This window comes from Crassostrea angulata, chromosome 1, assembly GCF_025612915.1.
Source record: "Crassostrea angulata isolate pt1a10 chromosome 1, ASM2561291v2, whole genome shotgun sequence".
Taxonomy (NCBI): Eukaryota; Metazoa; Mollusca; class Bivalvia; order Ostreida; family Ostreidae; genus Magallana; species Magallana angulata.
In genome coordinates this window covers 17,351,213-17,363,441 of record NC_069111.1, presented here as the reverse complement: position 1 = coordinate 17,363,441, position 12,229 = coordinate 17,351,213, and the positions used below count along the sequence as shown (strand labels likewise).

Genomic DNA, 12,229 nt, shown 5'->3' with positions numbered 1-12,229 from the left:
TGTGTTTTTGAAATCAATCAGTGAGTAATATTTCAAATTTTTTGATATATCCGCGTAAATATTTTTAACAAGGTTAAAACTTTTACTTACAATTTTAACAAATGAGTGGACTCTACTGTGGTGATTGTTTTCAATGCCGGCGGCATTTTATGTAAGTCAGCATGCCTAAATTCCTTTATAACTTAACGAAATTTTCATTGTTATACTAGACATACTAACGTATTTAACGATGATTTTACTACAAATATACGTTTTTTGAAAATAAAATGCGGCGAATATCCATATCTTTTAGATCATTGAAAGTTTTTTTTATAACATTTTAACTCATGGGTGAACCGTAGAAGCCTTTTTTAATGAACACAGTATTTGCAGAAATTACTGTTTGTCGGCGGCCTTGCTGTAGACCAACATGCCATGGTTCCTTAAGGTAAAGATCTAGTAAATGAAAGATACCTGCAGGTTTATGAAATTCAGGATATAAATTCTTTTCAATGATGCTTTATAATAATAGCTTTGTTTGATAGGGTGTACCGGGGCTTATATTTTTGGTAAACACAATAAAAATTATTTGTTTTTACTTTATCAATATTTCTAGGATGCCTACAGTCTCTCCAAAAACGGCATTAAACAAGCTCTTGATTTCCCAATATAAAATTATGTCAAATTCAAGATAGGTATAGGAATGAATTAATATTTCAGTGGTTTAATAAAGAATGTGAAGAAACTATCTTATTTTCTAATTATTTCCTTAAAAGCTGAAAAGAACGGGGAATTTTTACATCAAATCAATTATGACGTCATAATGGTTCCAGCACCAATAATACCCTCTGGTATCATTTACTAAACCGGAAGAAAAATACAATGTCCAATATTATTAATCTATTAATTTCAGTAAACTATACTCAGTACTTGCCAAGTTTGTGAACGAAAGATAGATAACATTTTTAAATTCTGAAAGCTTTATTTCGTTTTATTTTCAATTTAACCGTAAAGCGTTTTAAACAATTTGCGATGGACGTATCATCATTTTAGCCGATTTCAGTGACCTCCATGAATCTCCCCAGTGGTACCAAGACAATTCTGTGCCGTCCTTTCGAGAGGCCTTTTTGTATTCCCCATTCAAATCTAAGTTTGTACAGGCATTGAACCACCATCCTGCCTTAAAGATGTCGGCACAATTGCTTTTATAGTTGTCATTATCTGCACCCTTGGTAGTGAAATACGAATTGTTTGAATGGTTGAAACTGTCTCCTGAATTGAAAAAAGCATCATAAATAGTTAAAGAAAATGTCATCGTTAAATGTACATGAATATAAAATTTAATATTTAATTGTTTTAGGTATGTATATATTTAAACTCACCTAGACCTTTAGTTCCCTTGAACCTTCCAAGTACAAGTTTGTATTTGTTAGCCTCACTATCCACAAAAAATGAAGAGTATGTCGCATGGGCTTTCTCCCTGGAAAACTTCATCAAATCGATTCTAAGAATTTGTTTTTTATCTTTTGTTAATGCGTGAATGGCGTCATTTCCTGTCATTTTAAATAGAAAATTTCACAACGTAATCTGATTTTGACTGTACTAAATCAAAACATAAGCCTACAAAACTGAGACCTACCAAGCCAATATTCATCTTCCACGTGTCCAAATCCGTTTTTATATTCTTTCCAGTTTCTGAAAAAATTTGTGTCCCCGTCTATTCTCTTTTGAATAACCTGTCAAAACGTTTTTTATTTATTACGAGAAGCTGTATGTTAAAATGCTTCCAATAAATTCTTTATTTTATACTCTATAGTATGAAGTTATAATCAGTTAAAAAAAGAAACATAAATAAATGTTACTTTTCAACTCGTAAAAATACATGTATTGACCCACGTTTTACCCAACTCACCGTCCAACCCCCTCCGTCGGTGCTCATGTCACAGAACACTGTTTTATTCATCCCCGGGGCAGGGTAAATTGTGTACACCCCGTCTTGACTCAGCGGCCTATGCTTCTTTATGTGAGCACAGTCTTTGTGTCTTCTGTGGACCCCTTAAAAATTTAGCAATAAATTAAATGGTATTAATAACTAAAAACTCTTTAAAATGTTATAGTAAGATCCAATCTACCTCCCTCCTTTTTATGAAACATGTTTTCAGAAACGCATGTATTTTATGATTTTATCAAAATAAATTTACGAGGCTGTAATTGTAAGATTTAACCCCTGTTCCCTTTTTATTATAACATAGACATTTGTTTTATCAAAATTTTCTACACATTTACATACATGATTTCAGAAACACTTGTCCCTTCTTCAATTTAAAACTAGAGTGTACATCCAGAGCTATAGGACCATGGATAGACAGAGCTGTGTTCTGATGATCCCAATTTGACTTCTCTAACATAGACTTCATCTCATCTGAAACAAAAGGTAGTTTATGTATCGAGTGGCGCTTACTATGGCTTCAAAAGGATGATGTGATTTTGGATAATTACTATTAAATTTATTATAACAGTGTTCTTGTAAACAGAATAATTTACTGCAGATGTTTTTCTTTTTTATAAGTTTCTTTAATAACTTCTAGAACAAATCGTTAATAAGAAAAAAATTTGAAGTCATCTATTCAAAAAATGTCCAGCAGTTAATGTTTTACATATATACTTTTTCTTATTATTATTTTGGTTGTTGAATTTTATTACAAATGTAGAAAGAAACACTTGATTGAATATTAGATTTCATTTGGTCAAATCTTTTATATCTTACAAAGATATTAAGATACCAAACATTGAAAACCTTGGAAAAACTGACTACGACGTCATAAGAAATATCCAAACTGGCGTAAAGTAAAAAAACAGAATGATTGCAAATGTACATTTACTTGCGGACATTACCTAGAAATGTTAAAACGCTAATGAAAACAATTTTTTGTATTCTCAGGATATGCTCTTATCTACGTACAAATTTCATTGCATAATAAGACATAAAATCGTACCTGACAAGTGAAGCTTGATTCCCCCGGCAGTAACTCCCCCAACGACCATCGCCATTATAAGTGTCCACATTGTGAATTGTTGTCAATCAGCAGTAAATAGTCCTCTTTGAATCAAGTGTTTATATCATTTGATTTATAGTGATAAATAATTAAAATGTAACCTAATACCCAGTACAAATGTAAGTAATACCAGTGTTCAAATGCTAGAATAAACGCATTAAGTATATACATGTAAGTACAGTTGTAAATTTGAATGTGCAGTTGTCAGTCTTAATTGTATTTCTTGCTCTTTAAAATCCTCATAGTTTATGTAGTCCACAAGCAATCATAACAAGTATTTTAATTGTAATGACGTAGCTGTGTACAATGTTTATACTTTTAAAAGATTGAAAGTACATTTTTAAAACATGAGTAACTAAATGTAGACGTTGTATTTAATAGACACGGTATTTGCAGGAGTTACTGTCCGTCGGCGGTCTTGTTGTTGATCAACATGCCACGGTTTTTGAACTATTCAACTTATTATATTAAACATGTTGGCATACATAGAATGTTTTCATGGAGAATATACATTTGTCAAAGCGCCATTTCATTTGTAAATGTGATATTATTTTATCAGATTTTTTCCTGTATACAATTTCTCTTCAAAACTCATTTGGTTGATGAAGGTGGAAAATTCAGCGGTAGAAAAAATACATTATCTAATATCAATCTATTATTTTCAATGTAAAATGTAAACTATATTTGCCGAGTTACTAAGAATACACTGTAAGTCAGAAATGTTAAGCACATATTTCTATTCTCAATTCTTTTATTTCATTTTATTCTTTTTAATATTCCGTTTAGCGTTTCAGGCTATTTGCACTGAACGTATCATCATTTTAGCCGATTTCAGTGACCTATATGAATCTCCCCAGTGGTACCAAGACAATTCTGTAGCATCCTTACGAGAGGCCTTTCTGTATTCACCATTCAAATTTGTGTTTATACAGGCATTGAACCACCATCCTGCTTTAAAGGTGTCTGCGCAGTTTGCTTTATGGTTGTCATTATCTGCATCCCTGGCACTGAAATAGGAATTGTTTGAATGGCTGAAACTGTCCCCTGAAATGAAAAATAAAAATTGAGAATAATTAAAGAATTCTAATTGTTTAATATATACACCACACATACAAATGTTAAAACGCAATATGTTTGTATTTATTGAAACTCACCTAGACCTTTAGTTTCATTGAAGCTTCCGAGTAGATGTTTGTACATGTACTTATTGGCCTCGTTATCCACGAAAATTGATGAATGTCGCATGGGCTTTCTCCTTCAAAAATTTCGTCAAATCGATTCTAAGAATTTGTATCTTGTCTTTTGTTATTGCGTGAATGGCGTCATTTCCTGCAAATATAAATAGAAAAGTTTACAACATAAAATTATTTCTACTATGATAAATCAAAACATTAGCCTACAATAATGCGACCTACCAAGCCAATATTCATCTTCGGCGTGGCCAAATCCGTTTTTATATTATTTTCAGTTTCTGAAGAAAATTGTGTCCCCGTCTATTCTTCTTTGAATAACTTGTTAAGCACATTACAGTTATGGGTAGTTGTATGCTGAAATGGTGACACACTTTGTTTGGTTATATAATCGTTAGTACATATCCAGTTAAAAGACAATAAAATAAAAAGTACATAAATAAATATTTATTTTGATCACACTTTCGTAAAAAATACATGCATGATTTTCCACGATAAAAATATTTAAATGAATTATCAACTCATTTAAAGTTATCTAAAAATGCTTCAGTTGCCATCAAACTTATAGCTTACATGTAATTGGGAAAGGAGTTGAACAATATTAATTAAATTATTTTTTTGTCCCAAGTTTTACCCTACTCACCGTCCAACCCCCTCCGTCGGTGCTCATGTCACAGAACACTGTTTTGTTCATCCCTGGAGCTGGGTAAATTGTGTACACCCCATCTCGACTACGCGGCCGGTGCCTCTTTATATGAGCACAGTCTTTGTTTCTTTTGTGAATCCCTTTAATATTTAGCAATAAATGGTATATATAATTAAACTTTCATGAGAATGGTATAACAGATTCAATATATCTCGCTTTTTATTATCAAACATGTTCTCAGAAAAACTTCTCATCTCCAAATTTAATAATATTAATAAATTTATGATGCTGTTAATGCAAGATGCAATACCTTCCTCCCATTTATCTAAAACATTAACATACATAATCTCAAAAACAATTGTCCCTTCTTTAATCTTAATATTCAGAAATTGATAATTTACAACTATGGAACGGTTATTGTATGGTTAAACTACGGGTACCTATACCTTTTCATTAAAATATATGCAAACATACATACGTGATTTCAGAAACACTTGTCCCTTCTTCAATTTAAAACTAGAGTCACATCTGGAGTTATCGGACCATGAATAGACAGAGCTGTGTTCTGATGATCCCAGTTAGACTTCTCTAACATAGACTTCATCTCATCTGAAACGACGGCCGTTTTTGTAATGTGTGCTGTTTATTAAGGCTCAAAACCATAATTTTGGATAATTACTATTAAATTTATAATAACAGTGTTCTTGTAAACAGAACAATTAAGGAATGACATTAAATAGACTTTATTGTTAAAACATTAGTATACCAAACTAGAATATTCTCGTTTACTTCTTTACTGCAGATGTATTTCTTTTCGAAAGCTACTTTAATAACTTCTAGAAGAAATCGTTAGTAAGACAATAATTTGAAGTTATACTTGCACATAATGATTTTTACATTTATTGAAAAAGTGTCCATCAGTTTATGCATTACATACTTTTTTTTATTATCTTTATGGTTGTTGAAAATTTTATTACAAATGTAGAAAAACACTTAATTAAATATCAAATTTTATTAGATCAAATCTTTTATATCTTTTAAAGATATAAAAATACAAAAGGTTTTGAAATATTGAAATCCTTGGCAGAACTGACTACGACGTCATAAGAAATATCCAAATTCTGTTGTAAAGTAATAAAACATAATGATTGCAAATGTACATTTACTTGCGGATATTACTTTCAAATGTTAAAACGCTAATGAAAACAATTTTTTGTATACTCAGGATATTCATTTATCTACGTATGACCTTTGCTGGATTTGATTTTTGGGTTGGTATTTCTGTATGTTGTAAAATTAAGTATGACAATATTCATTGTATAATAAGACATAAACCTGTTCCTGACAAATGAAGCTTAATTACCCCGGCAGCAGCTCCCCCAACGATCATCGCCATTATTAGTGTCCACATTGTGAATTGCTGTCAATCAGCAGCCAATAGTCTTCTTTGAATAAGGTTTGTTTATAATTTGATAGTGATAAATATTTAAAATGTAACCTAATACCCAGTACAAATGAAAGTAATACCAGAATTCAAATGCCAGAATAAACGTATTAAGTATATAATTACGGTTGAAAATATGAATGTACAGTCTCTTATTTTCAGACACCATCTATATATTTTAATTTAGGAATTTTATGTGCTTGTTTTGGTACATGTACATGTGAGGGATCTTTACATAACAAAGGAATAAAAATAATAAAAAAAATAAGATGAAAGGATGAGATATTATCATTAATAGAGACATCAAAATGTAGATTTCAGAATATACATCATTTATTTTTCAGAAGCAAATATATTTTGTAAACGTTTTTGGGTTATTACTGTCTTAATGATCATTTACATTGAATCTTGATGGTTTTATTAAGTATTTTATTTTTCAGATTATATTGTTTTGTCAATATAATGATTAAAATTCTTAGTTTTTGCAAATAAAACATTTTTCCAAACTTTCCGAGAAGGACTGAATATTAATGAAAGCTGTTGCTTGTCAAACACCTTTATCATCCATTTTTTAAAATTCTACAAATTTCTTTGACTTAGCAATCGTGAGCGTATTTAAATCTTTATTCAAATTAGATAAACATAAATCTAGTACATAATTGGGATATATTTTAAAAGCAAATACTTGTGTATATGAAGCATTAAAATTCCCACTAGAATCACATGTGGTTATGACATGCAATTAATCCTCATTCATTAATGAGATGTCTCTCAAAACTATCAAAATATCTATCATCGCAAAGAAAATAGATGTATGGTGTGATTGTTTGAGTGGACATTCAAATTTCATCAGTCAATGTTTTGTAAATCCTTTATAATTTTTTTTGATATATTTAATCTAAAACTTATTCGTACATTAGGAATTAAGAATTTTTATAATATATAAAGCTTGTTATGCAACATTACTACGTATAATTTGTAGTTTTTTGTAACACGAATTAAGCAACTTTACTGTATGGGTTAGGATATGTTACGTGTACTGTAAAATGTACATGAATTAAACATTCAGTTTTTTTAATATCTTCTTGTGATTGTAAACAACAGGAAAGAGAGTTTTTATATACTGTTTTAAAAACTTAACATTTCAATGAGGATTACCCCAGAAGATATTATGCCCTCCATGCACTTTGAGTTGTCAGTCTAAATTGCATTTCTTGCTCTTTAGAATCATCATAGTTTAAGTAGTCCACAACCGATCAAAACAAGTATTTTAATTTCAATGACATGGCTGTGTACAATCTTTATTTTTTCAAAAGATTGAAAGCACATTTTTAAAACATGAGCAAATTAAATGTAGACGTATTATTTAATAGACACATTATTTGCAGGAGTTACTGTCCGTCGACGGCCTTGTTGTTGATCAACATATCACGGTTTCTTAACTATTTAACTTTTTATATTAAACATGTTGGCATACAGTACCCGCAACGTTATTTTTTACAATCCTATCCTATCGTTTCGTGTATCAATCCTATCGTATCGCGCGTGTATACTGTTCTAACGTGCGTTAATCCTATCCAATCGTGCGTTAATCCTATCAGGTTTATCGTTTAATTTTAACAGTTTTCTCATTTATCCTATCGTGTTAATCGTTTGGTGCCTTTTCATAAGCAAGTAAATATATTTTAAAGTTGCAAGTCGTTCAGTGCGCCGTATACAAAAATTTATTGAACAAGAATTGTAAAATCCTTTCCAGCATTCTATTATGATACTAATTTCTTAATGTTTTAGATCAAAATTAACCAATATTACATGTAAATCATATCTGTAAGCATTGAAAATAAAAAAATTATGTAAACTATCGAAGTTCTTAGGAACAAGGTAACATATATTTACCTGTATATCGAATATATTAAATCGTACGCGGAGTGTATACTTGCGTAAACATTAACTTTTATGCAATATAATTTGTGTTTTATGCAACATGTTTTACAGAAACAAATGTATTTATGATATAATTTATATTTAATTGAAACCAGAGTTGTATATAAATTAAAACCGTTATTTTTTGTGTGATAGTTGAAATTGGGCTGCTATGTTTTCGGCAATCGGCTAGGGTGTGTGGTAATAAATACAATGTTAACCAATTGTACGCAGAATGTGAATCTGTGTAAATATTTATTTAACCTGTATGTAATATAATTCGTTTTAATGCATCATTTTCTTACACAGAAAAGAAATGTAATTATGATAGATTTACTTAAACAAGAGTTAGATTTTTATAATTGAACCCGCTGAAATATTTGCGGCGATCGGCTGGGATGTTCGGTAGAGAAAACAATGTTAACAATACAGAAAATTTATTGATTAATTAAGCTCATAATTTTTGTGAAAAAAAATTAACTGGTCATTTTTATACATTCTATAAACAATGCCTCGACAATTGTTACTAAAAGAAATTCCTCGTCAATCTTTATTCGTACGTGTTCTTGCTCAAATTCTGTCATAATCAGTTTATTCGTAAAGATCGTTTAAAGCGATTATCATGAACATCGTGTATACTGTTCTATCGTGCGTTAATCCTATCCTACCGTGCGTGTATACTGTTCTATCGTGCGTTAATCCTATTCTATCGTGCGTGTATACTGTTCTATCGTGCGTTAATGCTACATGTATCCTATCGTGCGTGAATCCTATCCTATCGTTTATCTTGTGAAAAAATAACGTTGTGGGTACTGTACAAAACACGTTTTCATGGAGAATATGCATTTGTCAAAGCGTCATTTCATTAGTCAATGTGACATTACTTTATTAGATTTTTTCCTGTATACAATTTCTCTTCCAAACTCATCCAGTTTGGTTGATGAAGGCGGCTTGATCTACTCGCTGATTGCGAAAGAACTTATTAGTAACTCGGGAAAAACTTGATACATTAACTAATATTATTAATTATTATATAATTATATTAATTTCAATATAAAACAAACTATATTTTCCAAGTTAGTAAAAATACACTGTAAATCAGTGATATAAAGCACATATTTCTATTCTCAATTCTTTATTTCATTTTATTTTTTTTATATTCCGTTTAGCATTTCAGGCTATTTGCACTGAACGTATCATCATTTTAGCAGATTTCAGTGACCTCCATGAATTTCCCCAGTGGTACCAAGACAATTCTTTGGCATCCTTACGAGAGGCCTTTCTGTATTCGCCATTCAAATTTGTGTTTATACAGGCATTGAACCACCATCCTGCTTTAAAAGTGTCTGCGCAGTTTGCTTTATGGTTGTCATTATCTGCATCCCTCGCACTGAAATAGGAATTGTTTGAATGGCTGAAACTGTCCCCTGAAATGAAAAAAAGTGAGAATAATTCAAGAGTTTTAATCGTTAAATATATACATCACACATACAAATGTTAATACACTGTATGTATTTATTTATTGAAACTCACCTAGACCTTTAGTTCCATTGAAATTTCCAAGTAAAAGTTTGTACTTGTTGGCCTCATTATCCACGAAAATTGACGAATATGTCGCATGGGCTTTCTCCCTCGAAAATTTCATCAAATCGATTCTGAGAATTTGTTTCTTGTCTTTTGTTAATGCATGAATGGCGTCATTTCCTGCAATTATAAATAGAAAAGTTTACAACTTAATCTTATTTCTACTATGATAAATCAAAACATAAGCCTACAATGCTGCGACCTACCAAGCCAGTATTCATCTTCAACGTGTCCAAATCCGTTTTTATATTCTTTCCAGTTTCTGAAGAAATTTGTGTCCCCATCTATTCTTCTTTGAATAACCTTTAAAGTACATTACTATTATGGGTAGCTGTATGCTAAAATGCTGTCAATTTTTTGTGTTTTATAACGATAGTACATATCCAGTTAAAAAACAATTTAAAAGATACATCAATTAATATTACTTTCAATCACACTCCATAAAAATACATGCATGATTTTCCACCATTAAAATATTTAGATGAATTATCAACTCATTCAAAGATATCTAAAAATGCTTCAGTTGCCATCAAACTTATAACTTAATTGGGATAGGAGTTGTACAATATTAATTAAGTTATTTTTTGTCCCACGTTTTACCCTACTCACCGTCCAACCCCCTCCGTCGGTGCTCATGTCACAGAACACTGTTTTGTTCATCCCCGGGGCTGGGTAAATTGTGTACACCCCGTCTCGACTCAGCGGCCTGTGCCTCTTTATGTGAGCACAGTCTTTGTTTCTTCTGTGAATATCTTAAATATTTAGCAATGAGTTAAATGGTATTTATAATTAAGCTATCATGAGAATGGTTTAAAAGATTCAATATATCTCGCTCCTTTTTTAAATCAAACATGATATTAGTTAATTTATGGAGCTGTTAATGCAAGATGCAATACCCTCCTCCCTTTCAATTAAAACATAAAAAGACATAATCTCAAAAACACTTGTCCCTTCTTTAAATTTAATAATTTGAAATTGATAATTTACAATTATGGTTTAACTACATGTACCTGTACCTTTTCATTAAAATATATACAAACATACATACGTGATTTCAGAAACACTTGTCCCTTTTTCAATTTAAAACTAGAGTGCACGTCCAGAGTAATCGGGCCATTGATAGACAGAGCTGTGTTCTGATGATCCCAGTTAGACTTCTCTAACATAGACTTCATCTCATCTGAAACGATGGTCGTTTTTGTAATGTGTGCTGTTTATTATGGCTTCAATGGCATGATCTGATTTTGGATAATTACTATTAACTTTATAATAACAGTGTTTTTGTACACAGAACAATTGAGGAATGACATTGAATAGACTTTATTGTTAAAACATTAGTATACCAAACTAAAATATTGTCATTTACTTCTTCACTGTAGGTGTATTTTTCTAAAAGTTATTTATAAAATTTCATGAAGAATTACTTGTATGATAGTTAAATTTTTACTGTATAACACATATATGTAGTTATGATCATCATTAGGATCATTGAATTTTGTTACGAATGCAGAAAAAGGGACTTACTAAATGTCACATTTTATTTTGTTTATTGCTAGACTATGTAAAAATACAAAATGTTTTGAAATATTGTAAACATTCACAAAATTGATTACGGCTTGATTGATAAAAAATCTCCAATTTTCTGGAGTAAATTAATTAAGCATTGCATGCAAATGTACATTTAATTAAAGATATCATTTAGAAATATTAAAAAAATAAATTTTTGGTGTATATATACACTTGTCTACGTAATAATGACTTTTGCTGGATCTGTGTATTGGGTTGGTATTTCTATATGTTGTATAATAAAGAATGACAAAATTCATTATATAATAAGACATAAACCTGTACCTGACAAGTGTAGCTTGATTCCCCCGGCAGAAACTCCCCCAACGACCATCGCCATTATTAGTGTCCACATTGTGAATTGTTGTCAATCAGCAGCCAATAGTCTTCTATCTTCTTTGAATTAAGTTTTTATACTACATGTATTTGAGTCATATTGATCGATAATTAAAATGTAACCAGATATCCAGTATATATGGAAATAATACTATTATTTACATGTCAGAATAAACACATCGGGTGTATAATTACAGTTAAAAATACACATTTACGACATTAAATTTTCATATAGCTTGGTATATCACTCATAAACTTTCAGATCTGTTTATAAAGATGCTTGAGTATTTGAGAGATAAAAAAGAAAAAAATACAAGGACAGACAGGATGAGAGAATATTTAGAGAAAAATCAGATATTGATAAATACGTCAATCATTGAAATATGAATTTACAAAAAGGATCATTTCTACAAAATTTATTTTTTAAAAGCATTTATTAAATAGATAATAATTAGATGCATCATAGCATGGTGAAAATGAAAATAACATAACCATGCAGCAGAAT

The 12,229-nt window shown here is 30.5% G+C and overlaps 1 protein-coding gene and 1 pseudogene across 1 annotated transcript; both read right to left on the bottom strand.

Moving 5' to 3' along the window:
* Nucleotides 1-955: 955 nt before the first annotated feature.
* LOC128166884 (ficolin-2-like) lies at nt 956-3,067 on the bottom strand. The gene is made up of 6 exons (XM_052832321.1): nt 2,976-3,067; nt 2,270-2,401; nt 1,892-2,034; nt 1,619-1,715; nt 1,362-1,532; nt 956-1,251 (listed from the first exon to the last, which is right to left on the bottom strand). The coding sequence occupies exons 1-6, from the start codon at nt 3,043-3,045 to the stop codon at nt 998-1,000; spliced, it is 867 nt and encodes a 288-aa protein (XP_052688281.1). The 5' UTR covers nt 3,046-3,067; the 3' UTR covers nt 956-997.
* Nucleotides 3,068-3,801: 734 nt separating this feature from the next.
* LOC128166859 (uncharacterized) lies at nt 3,802-11,764 on the bottom strand (annotated as a pseudogene).
* Nucleotides 11,765-12,229: the final 465 nt, after the last annotated feature.

Bases quoted from the DNA above. Each gene is read 5' to 3' on its own strand.
- LOC128166884 (XM_052832321.1), bottom strand. From the start codon at position 3,045: ATGTGGACACTTATAATGGCGATGGTCGTTGGGGGAGTTACTGCCGGG. The intron at 2,035-2,269 runs GTATGTAAATGT...TAAATTTTTAAG, and splicing joins ACAAGTGTTTCTGAAATCAT to GGGTCCACAGAAGACACAAA. The intron at 1,716-1,891 runs GTGAGTTGGGTA...ACGTTTTGACAG, and splicing joins CCGACGGAGGGGGTTGGACG to GTTATTCAAAAGAGAATAGA.